We start from the raw sequence: 25,416 nt of genomic DNA, 5'->3' as shown, positions 1-25,416 counted from the left end.
AGTCACAGATGACCATATATTGTATAATTCCATTTACATGAAATGTCCAGAATCGGGAAATCTGTAGAGCCAGAAAGTAGATCAGTGGTTGCCTAGGGCTGGGGGAAGGGAGCATGGGGGAAATGAGGAATGACTGCTAATGGGAGTGGTATTAATTTTTGGAGTGATAAAAACATTCTAAGATTGTGATAATGGCTGCACAACTCTGTGAATATACTAAAAATGACTGAATTGTACACTTAAAATGGGTGAACTGTACTATATGTGAATTATATCTCAAATAAACCTGTTTTATATATATATTTTGTGGGTATGTTTCCAATGGAGATATTGCCACATTGAAAATAAATAATTTTCTATTTAGGAAATGTAGAAAATTTAATTGATTTAAAAAAATTCACCAACAATGTTTAATCTTCAACATCCAATTTTTTCCTCAACAGAAAAAATGAAGTGGTGGCTACCTTCTCCAGCTTCATTTTAATAGGCAGAAAATATTTGCAGTAAAAAGTTTAATGCTTTAGACAGAAGTATTAAGTAAAAGATGAATGCATTTGTAACATTCAGTTTTTTCCAGAAACTAAAATTAACTCCTGATGGAAAAATAATTTTAAAAATACATAATATACATGTATAGCCACAGACCTACACTATTTTGTCACTGAACACAAAATGAGTTTTCAAACAGAAAAGGTTAGTATCCCTCTCTTCCTCATTCTGGGGTGCTCATAGGCTGCTTAGTTAAGATTGGGCACTTGTAAACCACATGACCTCATGAATGCTATCTTATCATATCACAGGTTCCTCAGACTGACCACAACAACTTAAATCAGACAGGCAGCAAAGTAGCACTAAGTCTTGACACATATTATTGGTATGACATTTTAGCTGTCCAGTTCGTGGGGAGTGAAAATCTGATTATCTCAAGTCCAACTGCATCTGTGAGATAGGGTCCATGAAAGGCACATGATTTACTGCACTAAAGACTTCCAACCACAATTTAAAATTTTTAGTTTTTGTAAATCTGAGGGAGCTAGCTCATCTTTTATCAATTCTCCTTTAGTTGACACTTAGTTAAGTTTGTAGAACACATTTACAAACGTTCCTAGTTTGAAAAACTGTCAATACGATGTTATTGTTTCTTTTAAAAACTAGCATTTTAAAACTGAATTACCTGTTGCAAAAGAAAACAAGGTTTTAAAAATGATTGGCTATATTTCAAAATCTTGGCATAGCTGAAGAAACTGGACTTTTAGATTTAAGAATATACAACACTAAAAAACAAGTGTGAAGTATTGGGTAGCTTGAATAATAGGAAGAGAATATCTAAATTAAACTGAACAGATTCAAACTCGCTCTCAAATGCACTGTTTGGGCCAAGGTCTTAAAGAGAATATAATTCAAAACATAATCAAGGAAGAAGACTCTATTTTATGGATTTCCTCTCCCGTTTGATTAAGAAAGCTTTACCCTCAGCCATCAGATCAATCTCTCTGAAAGCTATTTTCAGAACCACACACGACAAACTGATCAGGCTAAGCCTCTGGTTTCAGAAGTGTCCCTCTCTACTGATTTCCCTGTTATTTTTATAGCTGCTCCTTCTCTCTCTCCTGAGCTCGTTATTTGCCTCCAAACCTTTGCATATGATGGCCTCTCTACCTAAATACTCTTCTACTCTCCTTTTTCTGGCTATCTTCTTTTTTTTATTATTATTATGTTATGTTAATCACCATACAGTACATCATTAGTTTTAGATATAGTGTTCCATGATTCATTGTTTGTGCATAACACCCAGTGCTCCATGCAGAACGTGCCCTCTTTAATACCCATCACCAGGCTGACCCATCCTCCCACCCCCCTCCCCTCTAGAACCCTCAGTTTGTTTTTCAGAGTCCATCGTCTCTCATGGTTCGTCTCCCCCTCCAATTTCCCCCCCCTTCATTCTTCCCCACCTGCTATCCTCTTCTTCTTCTTCTTCTTCTTCTTCTTTTTTTTTTAACATATAATGCATTATTTGTTTCAGAGGTACAGATCTGTGATTCAACAGTCTTGCATGTCTTGGCTATCTTCTATTCCTCCTTTGACATAGTTTAGGTAGCTCCACGCCCAGAGACTTTGGACACATTTCTAGGCCACGGTGCCACGTGCTTCTACCACAGCACTGTCCATACAGACTGTTCTCCCTACCAGTCTGAATTCCTTCACAAGTGGGACAATGACTTTGAGATACCTAGCACAGGATGGGGATGGAAAGCACTTTAAAGATTATTTAGCATGACTTCTTTAGGATGCAGTAAATGAGACAAGGCTTGAGGCACGCTTGGGAGCTAAATGATGTCCAAATGCTCACTGACTGAATGAATATATGAAGTAAATTGGCATCCTAAGGGCACACAGTTAATCAGTGGTAGAACTAGGCCTAGAATCCAGGTCTCCTGACTCTAAGCCCAATGTTCCAAAACTGATAGTTTCTCAACCATGTGTAGTAAGTTCTTTTTGGAGAACAAAGACACAAAATTCAGAAACAAAACTAAACATCAAATTAAAAAAACAAACAAAATAATCTGGAACTGTTATTAAGAATTTGATAAATTACACATATATCTATAATTTTTCCTCTCGTCTCCCTTTTATGGATGTGTTTAGAAATACTGGCATGATAATGAAAGGAGAAAGTAAAAGTTAGATGAAGAGGAGGGATAATTAGTTTTTTTTTTTTTTTTTTAAGTTGGCTCCCATCCAGCTGGAGCCCAACAGAGGGCTTGAACTCATGACCCTGAGATCAAGACCTGAGCTGAGATCAAGAGTCAGACACTTAACTGACTGAGCCACCCAGGAGCCCCAGGATAATCAGCTTTTGAATAAGTGAAAAAATTTAAAAATGAATACACAAGTCTTGAAACCTGAGTATACGAGTAAGTTCACTGGACTTTAGAACTGTAGCTCATTTGGTTGCTCACATCAGGCTGAATGAAATCTTTAAGCATATCCTATTAGTTTCACTTAAATGTTAACAAGTACATCTAATTCTGTAGTCATGTTAAAATCTTATTGGTATTATACATATTACTGAAATGTTTTTTTTTTTTTTAATTATATGGTTTATTTGTGTGTGGTCTAGGTCAACTGTTAACCATGTAAGTCATTGCAGGGGAGAGAGACAATCTTAAGTAGGATCCACGCCCAGTGCTGAGCCCAATACAGGGTTCAATCTCACAACCCGGAGATCATGACCTGAGCTGAAATGAAAAATCGGAGGCTTAACTGACTGAGCCACCGAGGCACGCCTGAAATAGTTTTAAGCATTTATATCTTATTTTTCTCATGTCTAAGATAGAAGAATATGCTATTAGATGGTGTTTTCATGGGAATGCTAATGGAATAAGTCTCTTCTATCCTTAGTCAATGAAATCTATTTAAGAACTGCTTTATAAGCAACTATAAAACCTGTCACTACAGGTGTTATAGTTAGTTCTAGTTTCTTTAAGAAATGCTTATTATTGGGGCACTTAGGTGGCTCAGTTGGTTAAGCGGCCAACTCTTGATTTCAGCTCAGGTCATGATCTCAGGGTCCTGGGATCAAGCCCTGAGTCGGGTTCCACGTTCAGTGAGGAATCTGCTTGAGGATTTTCCCTCTTCCTCTTCCTCTGCCCCTCCCCTCATTTGCCCTCTCCCACTCTCTATCTCCCTAAAATCAATCAATATTAAAAAAAAGAGAAAAGGAAACGCTTATTATCATCTGCCTTTACTTCTCATAACCTAAGTGGTATCTGACATCCAGTTTCCCTTAAGTGGTTTTTTATGACTTCCATTTTCAATCTAATTGTTGGAACCACTTATTAAGCAATTTATAGATTAGTACTAATAGACATTGTCTCACTACAATGCATTTGAAAATCTAGCTATTCTCGTTTACTGTAAAGTACTATTTAAAAACTTGCCACTTAGTGGGGCGCCTGGGTGGCTCAGTCGGTTAAGCATCTGCCTTCGGCTCAGGTCATGATCCCAGGGTCCTGGGGGGGATCGAGCCCTGCATCGGGCTCCCTGCTCGGCAAGGAGCCTGCTTCTCCCTCTCCTCCCCACTCCTGCTTGCTTGTGCTATCGCTATCTTTGTGTCTGTCCCTCTCAAATAAATAAATAAAATCTTAAAAAAAAAAACAAAAACCAAAAACCAAAAAAAACCTTGCCACTTAGTACCAGAAAACACAGAAGTGCTCAAAGACTAATGGGGTTGTAGAAAAAATAGATACTAGTTGAAGAAAGAAGAGAAAAGAAAAGGAAAGGAAAGAAAAGAAAAGAAGAGCAAGAGAGAGAGAGAAAAAAAGATAGAGATACTTGAAAGAGTTTCTACTGGTCAGATTCAGGACAATTTGAATACCAAGAGAACTGACTGAATCCATGAATTCATAGCACTGTGTTAGGATTTTTGAAAGACTCTAAGAAATATAAGGCTGAATAAGGCACAATCTTTGCCGTCAAGGAACTCACAGTTTAGTTTGTCCCTAAGCATCAAGGACAGTACAACAATTCTTAATCAAAATAAACAAAATTATGTGCTGTGTTATCTCCCATTTCTGAACTATTAAGTACTATCAGTATCAACCATACAGTCTTTGTTAAATTAACTGTTCCACGTTTCCCCTTCAGATTGTAAATTCCTTGAGAGTAAGACTACACTGTACTTTGCATAGCATCTGGCACAATATCAGAAAAATATCCCATCTGACACAGCTTTGTATCCAAGTCTGACTTTACAATTCTAACTGGTCCTGTTCCTTGGCCAATGGAACATTGTCTCTTAAGGTTATTTATTTGGTCCTTTAATTCTGAGTACCAGATTCAAATCCCTCATTTCTGATTGATTCTATAGTCTCTAAATTGGCTGTTTACCCAGATTTCATCCTAAAAATCTCTTAACTCTTTTGAGGCTTATCCTTCCCTAGTCAATACCCCTAAGAGGCTTCTTTCCTGGGTATCTCATCCTCTCTAGGGTCTAATTCCCTTTCTTACTTTGTTTTTTATTTTTAATTTTCCTTTTTTAAGTGATTTCATTATCTCACCTTACTGTCCTCTACCAGACCCATCTTTTTTGTCATGTTTGAGGATTCAACTCTAGTTCTTCAATGAAATTGTCATCATCCGAAACACATATTTTCATTAGCAAATTTAAACATCTTTTTTTACCTATAGTAGGAATAGGATACATGCATAGAGGCATGTAATTGGGTCGAACACCGCCCCCTTCTATGAATACAGCATAAAACTGGAAAGTGGTCTAAAAGTCTTGAATAAAAAGTAAGGTACCCTGTGTGGGATTATTATAGTTTTTCCTCTGTGTTATATATTCTTTTTGGAGGCAAAGAATAAATGGAAAGATGTACAGCCTTGGAGATTTTAAAAAATTAATCTAGAAACAATTCCTGGAAGTTTGGTCACAAGTTAAATAATAAACTCTTGCAACAGAATGTATTGAATAGCTGATCTATGTCCTTGGGTAAACTTGTATTCCTTAAATAATAGGTATAGATGAAATTGGGTTAACTATTTTTATCTAGTTCTATGTTTCTGGGAATGTCAAATTTGGCTAGAAAAATCTCAGTTGCCTCTGTTTTCAGAAAATCATCTAATATTTAGAAGTTAAGATTTTAGTAGCACCTACTGGAAACTGAAGCAGAATCTAAAGGGTCAAGTCACACCAATTCTCCAGTTTCAGATGGAAGAGAAATCCAGAACCTGATGCTGGAAGAAAAGTAAAGAATACTAGGTGGTAGTAAAGTTCTACTAACCAGACATTAGGTTCCCATCTGAGAGAAGTAATTAATTTAATTAAACCACTGTGGAACTCCTCCTACATCTCACATGTGACAGTTCAGTGAGTCGGCAGGACTGTGGCAGGGCAGAGGGATGTAGCAGATCAGTCCGAATGCCTGGGCAGTAGTTCCGTCTCTGCCACCAACTAGCTGTGTAACTTCAGGTAAGTCCCTTAACTCTTATGCCCTCAGCTTCCTCATTTAGCAAGTGAAAAACTAGATAAACTTTAAGAACATGTCTGGCTTAAAAAAATGTGAATCTGAAATCTCAGCTTTATGTCTTCTACACAGTGATATTATTGTAGACATTAAATATTGTACACTGTACAGTTTTATCTTATGACTTCAAATAAGATAAACTAATTATCTGAGATTAAATGGAACATATAAGAGGAATAGGAATAACAACACCCATTTAAAGAAGTCATTAAGAATGGATTTTTAATCTATAAATGGAGGTTGTAAAATTTAAAAACAGTGCTAAACATTTTTTAAAAGATTTTATTTATTTATTTGAAAGAGAGAGCACAAGCAGGGGGAGAAGCAGGCTCCCATGGAGCAGGGAGCCCGATGCAGGACTTGATCCCAGGACCCCGGGATCATGACCCGAGCCAAAGGCAGACACTTAAACGACTGAGCCACCCAGGTGCCCAGAGCTAAACATTTAATTTGAAGAGCCTTTTTTTTTTTTTTAATTTTATTTATTTCTCAGAGAGAGAGAGCACAAGCAGGGGGAGCAGCAGGCAGAGGGAGAAGCAGACTCCCCACTGAGCAGGGAGCCTGATGTGGGGCTCCAGCCGAGGACCCTGGGATCATGACCTGAGCCGAAGGCAGATGCTTAATCAACTGAGCCACCCGGGTGTCCCTAATTTGAAGAGCCTTAAAGCAATTTCCATAGGAGTACAAATATGATCTCTCATTATCTACATAAGACCTTTTGGCAGCAGAAAAAAAACAATTTTCCTGTAGTGAGGCTTTTGTGAGCTCCTGCATGATACTTTACATTGCTTTAACTAGAGAAAAAACAAATTTAAGGGAATATGTTTTTTTATTAAGAAGTTGCCACATTGGGGGCGCCCGGGTGGCTCAGTCGTTAAGCGTCTGCCTTCGGCTCAGGTCATGATCCCAGAGTCCTGGGATCGAGCCCCACATCGGGCTCCCTGCTCTGCGGGAAGCCTGCTTCTCCCTCTCCCACTCCCCCTGCTTGTGTTCCGTCTCTGGCTGTCTTTCTCTCTGTCAAATAAATAAAACCTTTAAAAAAAAAAAAAAAAAAAGAAGTTGCCACATTGGGAAACTGGGCACTTTTTACTGTAACAATATGCATGAAAGCTTGTAACTCCATGTATTGAAATTTTTTAAACAATAATTCTAAAATTAAGATTCAATTATCAACAGACATCAATACAAAAGACTATTTCTGCCGCCACCAGTACACTGTTGCTATCAATGCAGTTTGTAAAAATGTCAATTCTTTTTTAGGTTATCCTCTGTGAACTAGGTAATATACTTGGGGTTTTGCAAGATTTAAAAGGAAATAAAGACTGACAGAAACAGTCAATACAGAATAAGCATACAGTTAAAAAAACAAAAATATTACTATTCAGTTTGAAATAAAGAGAAAAAAATAGCTGCCAATAATTAGAGCCAAATTACTAAGTTCTTTTCTACCGTTAATATTCTGATTTTAATGCTAGATGAAGATCAATGTTAAATGAATCTTTAAGCTTCTTTAAAAAAGTTCAAGTTCGGGGCACCTGGGTGGCTCAGGTGGGTTAAAGCGTCAGCCTTGGCTCAGGTCATGATCCTGGGATCAAGCCCCGCCTGGGGCTCTGTTTCTCCCTCTCCTCTCTGCTTGTGCTCTCTCTTGCTATCTCTATCTCTCTCAAATAAATAAATAAAATCTTAAAAATAAAATAAAATAAAATACATTCAAGTTCAAGTGATTTTATTAACTACTTTTAAACTGAGAATGTAGAGCAAGGGAAAAAAGATTCACAGTTACAAAAGGGTAGTCTGTCATTTGATTCCGAAAGTTCCTCATTTCAAAAATTCTAGTTTAATAACAAGTCAATATACACATTAAATATACTAATAATGGACAGGGCATTCAAAATACTTTTTGATAGATATTTTACTAAATCTATAGCTCAAGCATACATAAACAGTTATCAGAATTTAAAAAAGAGTACTCACGTATAAATATTTTCTAAGTCAAACTTCAGAATGGGCTTTCTTTAGATTTCCTTTTATTTATTCAAACTCCTAATTTTGTATTTGGCTGGTAGAAATAAAAGAAGATTCTTGGGGCACCTGGGTGGCTCAGTCGTTAAGCGTCCGCCTTCAGCTCAGGTCATGATCCCAGGGTCCTGGGATCGAGCCCCGCATCGAGCCCCGCATCGGGCTCCCTGCCCGGCGGGGAGCCTGCTTCTCCCTCCCCTACTCCCCCTGCTTGTGTTCCCTCTCTCACTGTGTCTCTGTCAAATAAATAAATAAAATCTTAAAAAAAAAAAAAAAAAAGAAGATTCTTGGAACATATGATAACTTAAAAAACTGTCTCCTCAACAAAGAAAACGGGATGACAGAAGACCTGGGTAACTGGGAATGAGCACAAAGGGTATCCTTAAAATGAAAGTTGGCTTCATCTACCTGGGTTGTATGTTATTTATAGCATCCTATAGTAGTGTTTTATGTTGCTTTGTTTTTTGGACAGCTTTGTCCTGAAACAGCTTACATTTCTTTAAGTTCTTCAGGAAGGGGGGTCTCAGTAATTGTTCAGTGACAATTCCTCTTGTCAAGTTTTTTTCATAAATCATCCATCATTCTCTGATAAATGGTAAAAAAAAAATGCTGAAGATATCTTTCCTAATACATTCATTCTTCAGGAGGACCAGGGAAGTTTATAATCTAATTAAAATAACTATGTTGAGGGTGCCTGGGTGGCTCAGATGGCTAAGCGTCTGCCTTCAGCTCAGGTCATGATCCCAGGGTCCTGGGATCGAGTCTCGCATCGGGCTTCCTGCTAGGCGGGGAGCCTGCTTCTCCCTCTGCCTCTGCTTCTCTCTCTCTCTGACTCTCATGAATAAATAAATACAACATTAAAAAAAAAAAACTATGTTGAAATGCTCCCTTCTTGAAAGTCTCCTTTCTGGGGCTCCTGTATCCACAGTCGCTTGTTTCCCCCCCATCCCACTGGTAGTTTTGATCTCCTTTATTGGCTCTCTTGATCTTATAGGTCAGGAGTGCCACAAATTTGCTCCTAGAACCCCTTCCCTTTACCTATGAATAACATTTATATGCCAATAACTACTATACCTATTTTTAGCCCCAACATCTTTTTAGAACCTCATACATATCCATTGACCACCTCGTATTTTCATTTTAATGTTCAATAGGAATCTCAATTTTAACATAAACTGTAAAACAGAGCTCTTGATATTCTACCCTTCCCAACTTCAGTAAATGGCACCAATCACTCAGATGTCAAGCCAAAAATCTCTGGAGTCACTAACTGTTTTATCTTATGTCCCTCATACAATCCATCAGCAAGTTCTCAACCTCCAAAACTTATCTTTAATACATTCCACTTCTCCCATCCTTCTAAGCCACCTTTGCTCTTACCTAGACTATATTAACAGCCTCCATTTTCCTGTTTCTATTCTTGCTCTCCTACAATCAACTCACCATATAGCAGGCAGGGCAAATCAGATCACATCACTCTTTGCTTAAAACCATCCAAAGGCTTCCCACTGAACCAAGAATAAAACACAGTCTATTTATCCTGGCTTATAAAGCACTATATAGGATTTGACCTCAACTATCTCTTTAATCTTATCTCATACCATTTTTTCCCCCACCCTCCACTGTACGGTACCAGCCACATTAGTATGATTTCTCACGAAGTCCACTACATTCCCCCCAAGGTCTTTGTGCTAGTTGTTTCTTCTGCCTGGAATGTTCTTTCCACTGATTTTTTTTTTTTATGATTTTATTTATTTGACAGAGAGAGACACAGCGAGAGAGGGAACCCAAGCAGGGGGAGTGGGAGAGGGAGAAGCAGGCTTCCCGCTGAGCAGAGCCTGATGTAGGGCTCGATCCCAGGACCCTGGGATCATAACCTGAGCCAAAGGCAGACGCTTAACGACTGAGCCACCCAGGCACCCCTCCACTGATTTGTGCACATCAGGAAGCTTCTTAGCATTCCTATCACAGCTTTTATGTCACCTTATTAGCAAAGCCTTTTGAAATCATTTATTTGTTAAATTCTTTTTCCCATGGAGTATCTATTACAGGGCAACATTGTTCTAGGTGCTGGGGGAAAAGTTACCCAAGTACGCATTAAAACCATAATGGGAAACCTCTTCCCAGACAAAGAATGACTAAAATTAGATAAAGACAGACAATCCTACATGTTGATGAGGATGTAGAATAAGAACTGTCTTCAATGCTCATGGAGTATAAAATGGCATAATCACTTGCAGCAATGTTCTTAACAGACCAAACTGGAAATAATTCTAATGTTCACCAACAAAAAGATAAATAAATTGTAGTATATTTATACAAAGGAAAATTACACAGTGATGAGAATGAATAACCTATAGCAACACTGTAAAATAACATGATTAAATTTCACAATTTAAAGCCAAAGAAGCAAGACACAAAATATATACTATAAGCAGCCATTTATATAAAATTCAAAAACCTAAACTATTGTATTAAAGTTGAGATCATGGTTATCTTTGAAGAGGAGGGAGTGAGTAGTGGTTGCAAGAGAGTATGAATGGGGCTTTGAGTCTATTTCTTGGACCTGGGTGGAAGTTACATGGGTGTGATCACTTTGTGATAATTTATTGAGCTCTAAACTTGTCACCTGAGCACTTTCCTCCATGTTGTACTTCTATCAGAAGTCTTTAAAGAGTTTGTTCTTTAAATTGTTCAATTTTTATGATTATGAACACACCCTACTATAGAATATTAAGGATAACAGCTGGTCTATAATAGTTGATCATACTCGAAGGTTTCGTTCACAGATAAGCAATGAAGAAACTGTTGTTTGGTCTCACCATCAGAAATAGTTGTGGCTCTCCTAACAATTGGTCTGTTTTCATTATACATTCTCTCTGACATATTTAAAGTGACTAGGTTTCCCCCTCTTTTGTGCTGACTGCTGAAAACCTTAGAGCCAAGCTTGAGGTCCACTTATAAGAAATAAATAGATACTCCTGTGGTATGCATTTTTGTATGGGTCTTATTCATGGCTCCATATTACATTCCTACAGTTTTCTTTCCTTTGTCTCACAAAATGTCTGCATCATTTACAAACTTGTTTCATTATGTCTAGAACAAGGCAGGTATTTATTAATGAACAAAAATGCTCTAAAGGTTTTTTTCTTTCTTTTAAAAAAAAGTATAGTTTGTTTTGGTTTTATTTCATTCTAAGTTTAATACATTGCAGTCAAATGAAAGTCCTGCTTCACGCTTCTGCTACTTATTGATCATGTGACTGTGGACATGTTATTTAGCCTCTCTGAGACTATAAAATGGGAATAATAATTTTCACAGGATAATTGTGAAGATTAAAATAATCATCCAAAGTATCTACACCCAGTTTAGCAACTACCATTAGAAAGCTTAATGAAAAAAGGGAAAACTTGCTCTATGTGGAAAACTTACTAAGCAGATAGGACCAGAATTACTTTTGTGAGATTTTAAGGACATAAAGCATATTAAAACTATTATGACATTATAAAAATTCAGCAAAGCTGTTTAATAAAAAAGTATTTAATTTTTAGCATAAATGAATTATCTTTAGACTGGAGTAATTTACCTATTCCTACAACATCCACCAGAACATATCACATCAAGAACAAGTGAAAACATAATCTATATCCAAAAACATTTTCAAATCAGCTGTTTAGTATGCATTTTCCTATAAAATAATACTGTAAATGGCAGCAAGGCTCCAAAGGGCCCAGAGAAGCCTAGTCAACTGGTAAGTTGGCTGAACCATAAGATTATACTTCTCAGTATGTCTATACCTACATGAGTCCTGAGTATATTTCTTTTAGCTTCTAAATGAGAATAACTTTCTACTTTCTTCTAGCTCCCTTTCCCAGCATTTAGAAAATAGTCATTGTCTTCAGTGGTCAGTAGCTATAAGAAGACAGACCTATGTTGCAAAAGTACATGGCTTATTCATTCCTAGAACCTACAATTTTGGTTTATGTATCTGACTTACATGTTCCTGATGCCCAATCTGCGTGACAAATTTCTTCTCATTTTTCAAAACCCAACCCAGATGCTGTTACCATTTTATTCCTATATGTTTCAAAGAAGGTATAGCATATGGTAGTTAAGTGCATGAATGGGCTTGGAGTCCTATAGTCTGAACTAACATCCTACTTCTATCACTAACTACTGTATGACCATGGGGAGTTATTTAATACCCCGGAATCTTAGTTTTATTACATGTAAAACATGAATAATAATGATGCTACCTACTTCAAGGAATGTTGTGAAGAAACAATGTAAGTATAACATTTAGGACAGTCCCTGGCACAGAGTGACTATTAAATGAATGGTAACCACTATAATGTAATATTTTTCATTATGTATTACAGTTCGTTTATTTGTATACCGGTCTCTGCTGTTAGTCTGTGAGCTCCTTGAGGGACTGTGTTTCAATCTTTATTTGTAGTTCTAAACACAGTGCCTAGGAGGTGCTATGATGATAGATGTTTGGAAGGGCAGGAGGTGGGGAAGATGGAATAAGGAAAGACTTGAACTGGGATCCAGTTTCTTTTCTATGTATGCCATGAGGACAGGATATACAGATACGGGAGGATTTAACCAAGGCTCTTGCCAGATCTGGGGCAGCAAGGGTTTCCGCAGTGGCTTCTATGAGGGTCTTGGCAGGGTATGAGAGGTTCCAAGTTAAAACATTCCTATGTGAAGTAGGTAAAATTAGGAGCATAATTAGGTGGTGACGGCAGGAACTGCAGGGGTTGGGAGTCAGAGAAGGCACTTGGATGGATCACAGTAAACTGCAGGAAGCGAAGATAAATCTCCATTTGCAATGCTAACAGGGAAGGAGAGGGAGCTCCCACCGCTAGGTCAACTGAAGAATTCACTTACTGGATGTATGCAAATTAATGTTTCAGGGAGGAACAACACAGTTAAAATACTGTCATTAATTGCCATTCTTTAAATTTTTAAATATTGATGACACGTTTTCTAATCTAATGTCTGTAAACAGCACAGAAAAGGATAGGCCAAATTTGATTCAATCCTGACTCAACCATTTACTACTTGTATAACCCCGGCAAGTTACTTAATTATTGTGAGTCTGTTTTCATATTTATTCAACTGAGAATACTACCATCATGTGGGATTATTATGAGGGTTAGTAATAATAAATATGAAGTATCTGACACAATGCTTGACCAATAGAGGGTACTCAATAAATAGTAACTACTATTGTTATTTTATAGATCTGCAAAGTTTCTCTCAATATTTCCCTCAGCATTTTGAGAAGTATAAAAATCAGCTAATAGAGTGACTACTAACAGCCACATGTTCACATATAACATTAATATTTGAAAGTTAATTTTATGGTGAAAGCTAAAGATTCTGGCAAACTCTAACACACAAGGCAAAAATTAATTTGGAGAGATTAGACTGACTTTGGTTACAGGCTTTTTTCCTCATTGTGAAGTGCTATAGCACAAGAATGAAAATCACTAGAGTAATAAAGTGATACCTTATGTAACCCTCTTAAGAAGCTGGTCCAACCAATAGTAATGTGTATAGTCAGTGCACTTGTAACTATTATCTTGGTTTAAAATTTCACTTGTTTTCACTTAACCTTTCTTTAGTTGTAAAACTTTGAAACAGGTGAATGTATTAAAATCTGCTCCGAAAACATAATGAAAAGGAACCTTTAACTGAAGACCTATAATGGTTTCATTTTATCTAGTAAATTTAATCTCTTCTAGCTTTGAAGATTCACCATAAGCTGGTTCTATTCAATCTGCCCTTACCTCCCACAACTTAATCACATTAATTCTTAATCGAGTCTGGCCTCTAAATCCCACACCCATGCTGGCTCACTCTCACCTCTGCACTCTTGTGTGGTCCCCAGCTGCACTGTACTCACCCGCTTCTCTACACATTTTCTCACTGGGGCCTGCTTAAGCCCAGGACCTGCGTACTTTGAATAACACAATTATTATCTCATCACAAACTGTTCTAGTTTGTAATTTACACAATATAGCTCTTTATTTTAATGGTAGAAAATTTTACTCAATTTTCTTTCCATGTTTGTGCAAGACAAACGATTACTTTCACAGGCCACACATAAAAAAGTGACATTAAAGTGAGACCTCTCACGAACTGTTTTCTGCCAGTCCTGATGAGGAGATTATCATTATTTTTAGTTAAGGTACATGACAGGCAAAATTAATGTTGGCTGATTTTTAGACGAGTCTTGGAAATAAAGTCAATCCCTATACAATTTTCTTAATTCAGCAACATTAAAGCTTTCTAATCACTCTAAGTCAAAATTATAAAGGGGAGATGGCTTTATTTTAGTCAAAATTTCCTTTTGAGAAAAGCTTTTGAACACAAGGAATAATTCCTAGGGTTCTCAAAACAATAAGAATTTCCAGAACATCTTATTTGTAACTTGTTCTTTCACACATGGCTATTAGATCAGAAGAGATTATAAAAACTGTACACAAATAGGTAAAGATTATACACAATCTTGAATCCCTTAAATGCTATCATGGTTGAAAATCACAGGAATGACCCCCAAAATTTCAGGATAAGTTAAATTAAACCACATTTAAGATTTATCATTTTTGTTAATGTTTTGTTTCTCCATTCAGAATTTACTTAGATTGACTACCTCCAGGAGGTATTACCCAAAACACTCAGACTTTAACTGAAGGGTGTAATACCAGGAAAGAGTAATGTCCAAACTTTTTCCTTTGAGGTTTAAATTAATTTAGTGGTCAAAATGAGTTTCTTTCTTAACAAATGAGGTTATGTTACCCACCCAAATCTTATCACTGTGAATAAACCTTATGTACAAATAATTCAAGATAAGAAACATGCTTTTATATTCATGTTTAGATAAGTACTTATCATTAGAAAATAATAAAGGACAAGGAAATTGACCTAGAGCTACATTAACAAAAAAGTATCTCTCTAATCAAACACATCAATTTAAATTACTTAGTAGAGTACTTAATAATACTATTTGAAAGTTTCATGAATCGAATCTCACAGATTCAAGGTACTGCCAGTTTAAAAAGTGTTTAGATACTAAGAAATCTGTTAACTGATATTAGGCAAGTATCCTTTTTTGCAATCTCAGTAACACCACCATGAAGGGAATAAGAAGACAAGAGTAAAAATACTTCCCTCTATCCACAACGGTAAACAACACAAATGTATTTTAAAGGTATAAAGAAAACTTTAGTTTAATTGAAGTAACTTATGACACCTGGACAAACTATCAGAGATTTTTAGATCACAATAAAAAAAAAATTTGCCATGCAAATATGAATTGAGCATTTTAGATCATGATAAAAAGGTTTGAGGAAAATTAATTCTCAATATTGGAACAGAACAATTCTTACTAAAAAGACAATTTTCTAAAGTATTATTATTTAATCATAAACAGGGATTCATAGAAAATATTTATCATGAAAGAGTCAGTCATAGCCGGTAATAAACCAGTAATACAGTGTTGTTACAATACAGAGGAAGGAAGAAAGAAATATGTGAAGATCAAAATTCATCACTTACCTCATGATTCAGCTCTGCTATCTGATCTTTCAGTTCCCTAATATACTGGTTAGAATCAGACTTGTTAAGCTGTCCTTGAAGCTTTCCTTCTTCCTTCTGTTTTGTGACAATAAAACAAACCAAAAACAAGAGACAACTTTCACAGCACGTACTCAAATATTTGAAGATATAGGACAGCATAAGGGCATATCCTTTAACTGGCTAAATTCTGAACTAATCTGTTCTCAAACTATCTCTGGAAAGTAATTTATAGTAAACTATACTGAATATTTCTAAATAATGCTTAGTGGAAGTTGTTTACAACACATACAACTTATAAAATGTACCTTTTGAGGTAGGTTTTTAAAAAGTAAGTTTTCAAATGTGCTGTAGGTCCTGTAAAATTACCTTGAGAGTAATGGGTTGTACTGTAGAGCACTTTCCAACATGGAGATCTCTATTGCTATCTTTCCATCCCCAGTAAGAAGGGACCCTGGACATCGTCTGGTTTGGCCTTCTAATTGCAGCCAAGTACACGCTCTACTTTCCTTCTACATACCTTCTCCTAACATCCTTGGCAGGAAGAATGAACTAGAACTGCTCCAGTAACAGAATGGGTGGCTCCCCTATAAAGTCAGGGTACCATTCCAACAGAACTGCTCTTCTGCATTAACTGTCCTTCCCACCTGGATTGCATTCTCATACACCCTTCCTCTGTTCTTCAAATCCTATCGCATTAGTCTTACAAGCCCACTCTTTTTGTTTTTCTGTTCTTCTCTTTGTGGCAACCTGCCTTAAAAGTCTTTTCTAGAATATGGCCTGCTGAAGCAGTTTAACTAATAATTGTGTAGAGATAAAAGAACAACTATAGTTCTTACAGGCTTTAAAACATTTCTTATATATTTGAACACATGAATATCACATATCACCTAAGTGCAAAGAAGTTCTAATTTAGGGGCACGTGGCGGGCTCAGTCAGTGGAGCATGTGGCTCTTGATCTTGGGGTTGTGAGTTCGAGATGCACGCTGGGTGTGGAGATCGCTTAAAAATAAAACCTATGTAAAAAATAAAGGGGGGGTGGTGCCTGGGCAGCTCAGTCGATTAAGCGTCTGCCTTCGGCTCAGGTCATGATCCCAGGGTCCTGGGATCGAGTCCCACATCGGGCTCCCTGCTCAGCGGGAAGCCTGCTTCTCCCTCTCCCTCTGCCCACTGCTTCCCCAGCTTGTGCTCTCTCTCTCTGTCAAATAAATAAATAAAATCTTAAAAAAAAACCAAAACTGTCTAATTTAACAACTATATTCCAAAGGTTCTAGGCTTCTTAAACATATTCAACAGACACCTTATGATTTTTAGCTACAAGCCTATATTTAAGAAAAAAATTTTTTTTCTGAAAATTTAGTTAGAAATATTGGTTTGAGCCAAAGCAATCCTGAGAAAGAACAAAGCAGGAGGTATCACAATACCAGATTTCAAGATACACTGCAAAACTGCAGTGATCAAAACAGTATGTTACTGGCAAAAAAAAAAAAAAAAAAAAAGACACATAGATCAATGGAACCCCAGAAATAAACCCATGATTATACAGTCAATTAATCTATGACAAAGGAAGCAAGGATATACAATGGGGAAAAAACAGTCTCTTCAATAAATGGTGCTGGGAAAACTGTATAGCTACAAGCAAAGGAATGAAACTGAACCACTTTTCTTACACCATACATTAAAAAAACCCTCAAAATGAATTAAAGACCTAAATGGGGCACCTGAAACCATAAACATCATAGAAGAGAGCACAGAGAGTAATTTCTCTGACGTTGGTTGTAGGAAAATTTTTTCTACATGTTGTCTCCTAAGGAAAGGGAAACAAAAGCAAAAATAAGCTGCTGGAACTACACCAAAATAAAGAACTTTCTGCACAGCAAAGGAAATCATCAACAAAACAAAAAAGCAACAAAAACAAAAAGGCAACCTCTGAATGGGAGAAGATATTTGCAAATGACATATCCAATAAGGAATTAATATCCAAAAAACCAAATTAATCTAATTAAAAAATGGGGAGAGGACTTGAGTAGACATTTTTGTAAAGAAGACATATAAATGGCCAACAGACATGTGAAGAGATGCTCAACATCACTCATCATCAGGAAAATGCAAATCAAAACCATGTGAGATATCACCTCACACTTGTCAGAATGAGGGCTAGAATCAAAAAGACAAGAAGTAACAAGTGTTGACGAGGATGTGAAGTACAAGGAATCCTCATGACCTGTTGGCGGAATGTAAATTGGTGCAGCCACTGTGGAAAATAGTATGGAGGTTCTTCAAAAAATTAGTATTTCCACTACCGGGTATTAACCCAGAGGAAACAAAAACATTAATTCAAAAAGACATATGCACCCCTATGTTTATTGCAGCATTATTTGTAAAAGCCAGGAAGGAAGCAACCTAAGTGTCCATCAACAGACGAAGAGATAAGGAGGATGTGGTATATACACAATAGATAATTATATATCCATAAAAAAGGATAAGATCATGTCATTTGAGACAACATGGATGGATGGACCTAGAAGGTATTATGCTAAATGAAATAAGTCAGACTGAAGAAAGACAACTACCATGTGATTTCACTTGTAAGTGGAATCTTAAAAAAAAGAAAAGGAAAAAATGAATAAACACACAAAAAGCAGATTCAGACATGTAAATACAGAGAACAAACTGATGGTTGCTAGAGGGGAAAGGGATGTGGGTTTGGGCAAAATGTGTGAAGTGGAGAGGGAGATACAGGCTTCCCGTTATGGCATGAATAAATCACAGGAATAAAAAACAGAGCGTAAGGAATATAGCCAATGATACTGTAATAGCAATGTAACAGGACAGACGGTAGCTACATTTGTGGTGAACATAATGTATAAACTTGTCAAATCACTAAGTTGTACAACTAAAACTAATGTGACATTATATATCAGTTATACTCAATTTAAAAAAGTAAAAAAGGAGAAATATTAATTTGGCCAGAGAAAGGTAGAACCAAAACAGCAGAGACACTGACTCAGAGTCCTAATCATCTCTGAAGCCTTAGCTATCTGTTTTTTCATTTATGTGAACGAATAAAGTCCCTTTATTATTTAAACCAGTTTAAATATGGGTTTCTGTTACTTGCAACCAAAGTAGTAATAGCTAACATGTCTTGAGAACTTACCAGACTTTCTCAATTGAGATTCCCCCAAGTAATTAAGCCCTAACACCAAAGCATCATTGTACGCAATGAATTAACTTCTCTCCTATGCATCTAAATTGGTACTATGTATCGTCCTCAGAAGAATTGAGAAAATAGTTACTCAAACTATTTTCTGTAAGACTTAATTTCTCTTGTGCAACACTGGTAGAGAGAGACTGGGGCTAACAATATGCTAGGAACTGTTCTGCGCCCTTTACATGTAATCATCACAGCAACCCTGTGTAATAGACATTATTATTATTTCTAATTGAGTGAACCAACAATTGCCTAAGAATTACATAAACAGTTGATACATTTTTCTCTCTAGCATTCTAAACATGAGAAACACTGAAACAGGCAAGAATACATGGGGATTTATGCAAAGGACCAAACAAATTAGCTTTCTTGGATTTGTTTAAAATCTCATGTCTTGCTTGAATATTTATTTTAGCCCCATTATTTAAATGGGAATCACAATATAAAAAGAATTGAAGATAAAATGCTACAGCATACTTTCATTTATGGCCCTAAACTAATGACTCATATTATCAATTTATAGTTGTCTAATACTATTTACATGTAATTATGCCTACACCTGATTTTTAATCACTCCCCATTTTAAATATTTCAGAAACTCAGAAAAAGAAAAAAAGAATAATATAATAAAGACTAATAAACCCATCACCCAAATTCAGTCTGTTTTATGACTACCTTATTCCATGATTTCCCTTGGTTCTAGACTTATTCCATCTCAGTCCTGTATATTCTCAAAGTAGGAAAAGATTATGTCAAGCAGAAGGGAATAAGTAGTGAGTGAGTCAAGAAGGAAGAAAAGGAAGAATGTGGAAAAGAGAAAAAAAAGGAGAGAGAATATTCACTGACATAAAGGAAGCCATTATTTTTATAGAATGTATTTTCCAACTCCCATATGTGACATGAGGAATGGCAGCCACAACTGAGTAGGTAGATATATTTCCAAAGGGGACAAATTTGATGAGAATCACTCCTTTGGGTTATGTGTTCAGCTGTCCTCTTTGATGGCTTTTGAGTCTAATTTTAGCATCATGCCATATTAATTGCCTTGAAATATTTGATTAAATGGAAAGTGCAATCAACTACTAGGAGGAAATCCTTGTGGACGAGATGGAAAGGCCAGATATTTGTGGTTTGGAATCAGATTTAGAAAAGTTACCTTTAAATCTGGTCCCCAGTGAAGGCGAAGTTCTTGAGGATTTTGGATATCCCATAGCAAGAATATCATGCAGGACAAAATAAAATTCTCAGGGTGAATAAAATTACAAAGTCCAAGGTAAGTTCTAATGTGAGATAGAAGTTCAAGAATGCAAAATACTTTAGGTTTGAAAGGCTGTCAAATGACCAATAACCATAATTAATACCAATTCTTTCCTATAGGGAAACCTGTATGAAAGAAAAGTTTGGCATGATAAGAATCATTAAATCTGTTTTACAAAAAGTGACTAAGTGACTCCAAAGATCTGTTTCTTCCAAAGGTGGGTCTTAGTAAGGTTTAGCCAAAACTTTTACACCTAGATTTCTTTAGAGGAAAGGCAGTATTTAATAAAAAACAGAGCAACTGAGAAATTTTACAATAAAGAAATGGAATGTTTTAATTTAGGGGGGGAAAAAAAAGATTCCTGAAAGATATTTGTGAAAATCAAAGAAGCCCTCTTAAAGACTTTCTGACTAAAAAAACCCAGGTGTTCCTTGAATTTCTATTCATTGTAGAAAAAAGGTAGAATTTCAAAGAGAAAAACTTTATATATTTGATGAAACACAATTGCATATAATTGTTCCTTTATATTTAAATGTTACTGTATATAAGCTTAATGTTAGGTTTCTTCTGAAAAGCTGTTACATACAGAAAGTCAAAAGTTTACCAAAAAAAAAAAAAAAATTCTCTGATGCCCATTAAACCATTATTTCTGTAGACACACACAAACACATATATACCCAAGTAACAACTTGTAAGGCACACTGACTAAACTGAGGGCAAAGGAGGGTAAATAAGCAGCTCTGCACTCTAGCAGTGACCCCATCCCAGCACAGTTGTCACACATTAGTAGCAAGCATACCAGTGTGATAGACACACCAGTCCGAAAGCTCTGAGTTAGGTATTCTAACAGTCCGCTTTAAGGGAATATATCTGGTACTTCAAAAACTGGAGTAAACGGAGAGATGTCCTAAATGCTATTTAATAAATTAAAATATATAAATAACATTTTATCTAAAAGTCTGTGGTTTTCATGTTCTGCAAATGGGCTCTCATTTAAATATGCTGATTTGAAGCTCTTTAGGGTCCTCTTAAAGGTAACTAAATACACATTTACAATGCCAAAAAAATTATCCAGTTAACTATTATATTCTAAAAAGTGGGCAATTTAATTTCACTTCTGATGTTTAAAATTCTTTTTTGCAAAAATTTTTATAGCTTTCTATTTTCAAGCAAGTCCACATGGTTCTTTCTGATAAGCAGGTGGGAAAATGTCAGCTATCCTAATAAATTTACCAGGAACCTGGATTTTTCTTGGATGTTTTCTTTTGGTCTAGCTGATAACAACAACAGATTGCCAGTTAAGTGGTTTCCTAAGCAAAACTAATTAGGTAAGTGACAAACTTAAAGAGCTCCAACACATCAACAAGTTTGGTAATTCTGTAATTTCACTGAACAGACCTTAAATGTACAACTTTTCATCTTGCGATAAAAGAAACTTTACATTAGGAGAACATAAAGTAATATTTATAAAAGGCTTAAATTCACTTTCATTCTTGGATCTATCTTTCAGTAATTATTTTAGCAATTACCATCATGACGTCTATAATAATCTAATTCATATTAAAGCCTTAAGCTATAGAGTTCCATGTATGAGTCTCTTAGTCAAAAGGTCATCAAAAACCTAAAGATATGTATGTATGTTTAAGTGATTAGGGATAGAGTATAACAACTTTAACTTACTCTGAAATGTATCAAAAAATGATAGCTTGAGTGGTGGATGGATAAGTAACTAATGAAGCAATGGATAAAAGAAATATATAAAAATACTAATTCCAGGGGCGCCTGGGTGGCTCAGTCGTTAGGCGTCTGCCTTCGGCTTGGGTCATGATCCCAGGGTCCTGGGATCGAGCCCCGCATCGGGCTCCCCGCTCTGTGGGAAGCCTGCTTCTCCCTCTCCCACTCCCCCTGCTTGTGTTCCCTCTCTCGCTGTGTCTCTGTCAAATAAATAAATAAAATCTTTAAAAAAAAATATTAATTCCAGAATGGAGGTGGTGGATGTTCACTATACAACTCAACTTCCGTATGCTTGAAAATTTTCATTGTAAAATACTGGAAAAAGTCATCAATAAGAAAACAGTACATACCTGCCCCTCCCCCCACTAGAAAGCAAGCACTTAGTCCATACTGTAGTTCATTCACATATATGAAGAGGTATTTATCTCCCACAGGTTACTTACTGATTCTTCATCTAAAATCTACCTGTTGCTCTAAGATTAGTACTTTCTTCATATTTTACTAGAAACTTAAGAAACTGAAAAATATTAAAATCAAATTAGTACTTCATTAAAACAATATAATTTTAGACTAGGCTTCCAGTTCATCTCTATAGTATTTTAGAGTAGATTTTATGGTTACATCAAGATCTATTTTCTCTCCTTCATTATGTAGTGGTCCTAGGATAGGAATTATCTCCATCCTTAACCCCACAGGTAAGGCCCTGATTGGTAGGGTTGAAGCCAAACAGGATAATCACATCTGTCTTCACTGTAGCTGGTTCGGGTTTTGCTCAAATAGTGTGACTCTCAAAACTTTTACTGGAAATTACGGGTTATAGCTTCTTACTCTGGATATTATGATAAGTACGTATAAGGCTCATTTGTTAGCCATTTTAACACAATGAGAAAAACCTCCTAAGGATAAAAAATGAGAAGGAGAAGGGCACCTGGGTGGCTCAGTCAGTTGAGTGGCTGACTCTGATTTCAACTCAGGTCACGATCTCAGGGTCCTGAGATCGAGCCCTGCATCTAGCTTTGTGCTCAGCGGGGAGTCTGCTTGAGGATTCTCTCTCTGCCCCTACCCCTACTCTCACACACGCACGTTCTCTCTCAAAAATGAATAAACCTTTATTTATTTTAGATTTTTGACTTTTATTTTTAAAAATGAATAAATCTTTTTCAAAAATGACAAGCAGAGCAGAGCCTTCAGAATCATGCCTAATGCAACAAGCTGGAACCCAAATTAAACTTTTCCTGAAATATATCCTACTTCTGGACTTTTCAGGTACCTGAGCCAATAAATCCCCTTTATTATTTAAGCCATAAATAAAATCCAGAATGTAGTTTTCTGTTAGCTGCAATAAAAACATCCTATCTAACATATTTTTAAAAATATGGCTAAGTAGGGGCGCCTGGGTGGCTCAGTTGGTTAAGCGACTGCCTTCGGCTCAGGTCATGATCCTGGAGTCCCGGGATCGGGTCCCGCATCGGGCTCCCTCTTTAGCAGGGAGTCTGCTTCTCCCTCTGACCCTCCCCTCTCTCATGCTCTCTCTCTATCTCATTCTCTCTCTCAAATAAATAAATAAAATCTTTAAAAAAAAAATATGGCGGGGCGCCTGGGTGGCTCAGTCATTAAGCGTCTGCCTTCGGCTCAGGTCATGATCCCAGGATCCTGGGATCAAGCCCCGCATCGGGCTCCCTGCTCAGCGGGAAGCCTGCTTCTCCCTCTCCCACTCCCCCTGCTTGTGTTCCCTCTCTCGCTGTGTCTCTCTCTGTCAAATAAATTAAATCTTTAAAAAAATTTTTTAAAAAATGGCTAAGTAAATGAATACAATAATATAAACAACATAACCTAGGAAATGCTTAAAACAGTATTTCTCAAAGATGACTATGGCTGGGAGTTTTGTAAACACACAAATTAAAGAATCTATTTCTGACCTAATGAATTCTAATTATCTGTGAATGGGGTTTGAAAATCTGTACACTTTGAAAGCTACACAAGTGGTGGTTCTGATATAGCCAGTATGTAGACCTATACTTGAAAGACACTGGGTTTGTACCACCTTTGAAAATGAACTATTTTTTAAACACAAATTCAAAATTTTATTTATATGCCAGTTATAAAATACTTTTACCTTTTAAGAATCTCAAATAATATTTTACAAGTCTAAACTCATTATAGAATTTACTTATTTTACACATAAAAAAGGGTTAATATTTCTTTTAACTACCACCACAATGGCAAATGTTGGTAAATGACCGAGACTCATAAACTTATTTACAAATAGTCTCTACATTCCAGAGTGAATATATTTTAAAACAAAGGAAAACTGGTAAGGTTTCTTTAATTTCTTTCAATTCTGCTATCAGTTTCACTTCGTATTATTTCTATGTTAGTTTCAGCTGGTCAGTTCCCTGTCTACAGAGGGTGGTTCATTTTGAACTCAAATCCCTTTCTTGGTTAACCTAGCTCTCAAACAGAAGATATTATTATTTTAAAGCTTAGTAATGTATGATGAGGAACTAAATAATGTTTAGGATCAGAAAAAATCCCATATATATGACCCCTATGACTGAATACTAAGATCACTCTTAAAAGAATAAAGAAAAACCAACGATTTGAGGACCAGCAGTTAAAAGTATCAACTTCTATGAGGGGATATGCCAATAAATAAGGGATCCAATTTTCTAAAGTTTTTTTTTAGGTAACAGGTTGATACAGTAAAAAAACTATGTTCTCTAATATAACCATAAATGCGTGTAGAGGAATATTTAGTAAAATATTTAGCAAAAAAGAGCAGTGTTTGACTACTTGGGACTGTTTTTTGTTTATTTTTTTTAAGATTTTATTTATTTACTTAACAGACAGACACAGCGAGAGAGGGACCACTAGCAGGGGGAGTGGTAGAGGGAGAAGCACGCTTCCCGCTGAGCAGAGAGCCTGATGCATGGCTCGATCCCAGGACCCCGGGATCATGACCTGAGCCGAAGGCAGATGCTTAACGACTGCACCACCCAGGCGCCCCCTACTTGGACTGTTTTTTAATGACCTTAGGTATACACATTCATCTGTTTTATCCCTGCAACCACTGGGAGCTGTAATCCAGGAAAGGAGGAGATAGAGATGGAATGTGCCCAAGATGTGTCACATATTCTGTTGATTGGAAAATCAGTACATGCTATAGTCAGCGGGGAAAAAGTGAATATTTATTTGTGCAATGTGTATACAGTCACAGTAGGAAGTGGACATTTTAATCAGAAATATCATCACCTACATCTACTGTACTCCAACATACTCTTTAAGAAGTTGAATAATTAAATGTGCTGGTGCATCGAGCTAGAAGAATTAAGTAAAAATGTGAAACGTTTTTTCTATAGCTCTAAGCAGCATGTTTTTCATGTGTCATATTGCAACAAAACTGAGATGAATATAATGTTAACTTGCCTTGAACAACTGTTCAGAAGAAAAAGTAGTGTATAATATTAAAAAATATTGTGGAGGTGAGAGAAGAGGAGGCAGGGGCTCAGGTTTGTTTAAACTACAAATTAAGCCTCAATTTTTAAGTGAAATTATAATAGGTATGTCTAAGAGTCCAT

At 36.4% G+C, this 25,416-nt stretch overlaps 1 protein-coding gene across 7 annotated transcripts in view; it reads right to left on the bottom strand.

The window, feature by feature from the left end:
• The window catches only part of EVI5 (ecotropic viral integration site 5), a 197,694-nt gene that overhangs the window by 14,383 nt on the left and 157,895 nt on the right, over positions 1–25,416 (bottom strand). For all 7 annotated transcript variants that reach the window (XM_032423640.1, XM_032423630.1, XM_032423649.1 and 4 more), the window contains exon 19: positions 15,618–15,713. In XM_032423640.1, coding sequence (XP_032279531.1) covers positions 15,618–15,713 — 96 coding nt within the window. The remainder of the gene's footprint in view (positions 1–15,617; positions 15,714–25,416) is intronic.

This window comes from Phoca vitulina, unplaced genomic scaffold, assembly GCF_004348235.1.
Source record: "Phoca vitulina isolate PV1807 unplaced genomic scaffold, GSC_HSeal_1.0 scaffold2, whole genome shotgun sequence".
In the NCBI taxonomy this organism is placed as follows: Eukaryota; Metazoa; Chordata; class Mammalia; order Carnivora; family Phocidae; genus Phoca; species Phoca vitulina.
The sequence above is the reverse complement of the archived record's forward strand: the minus strand, read 5'-3'. Positions and strand labels throughout refer to the sequence as shown.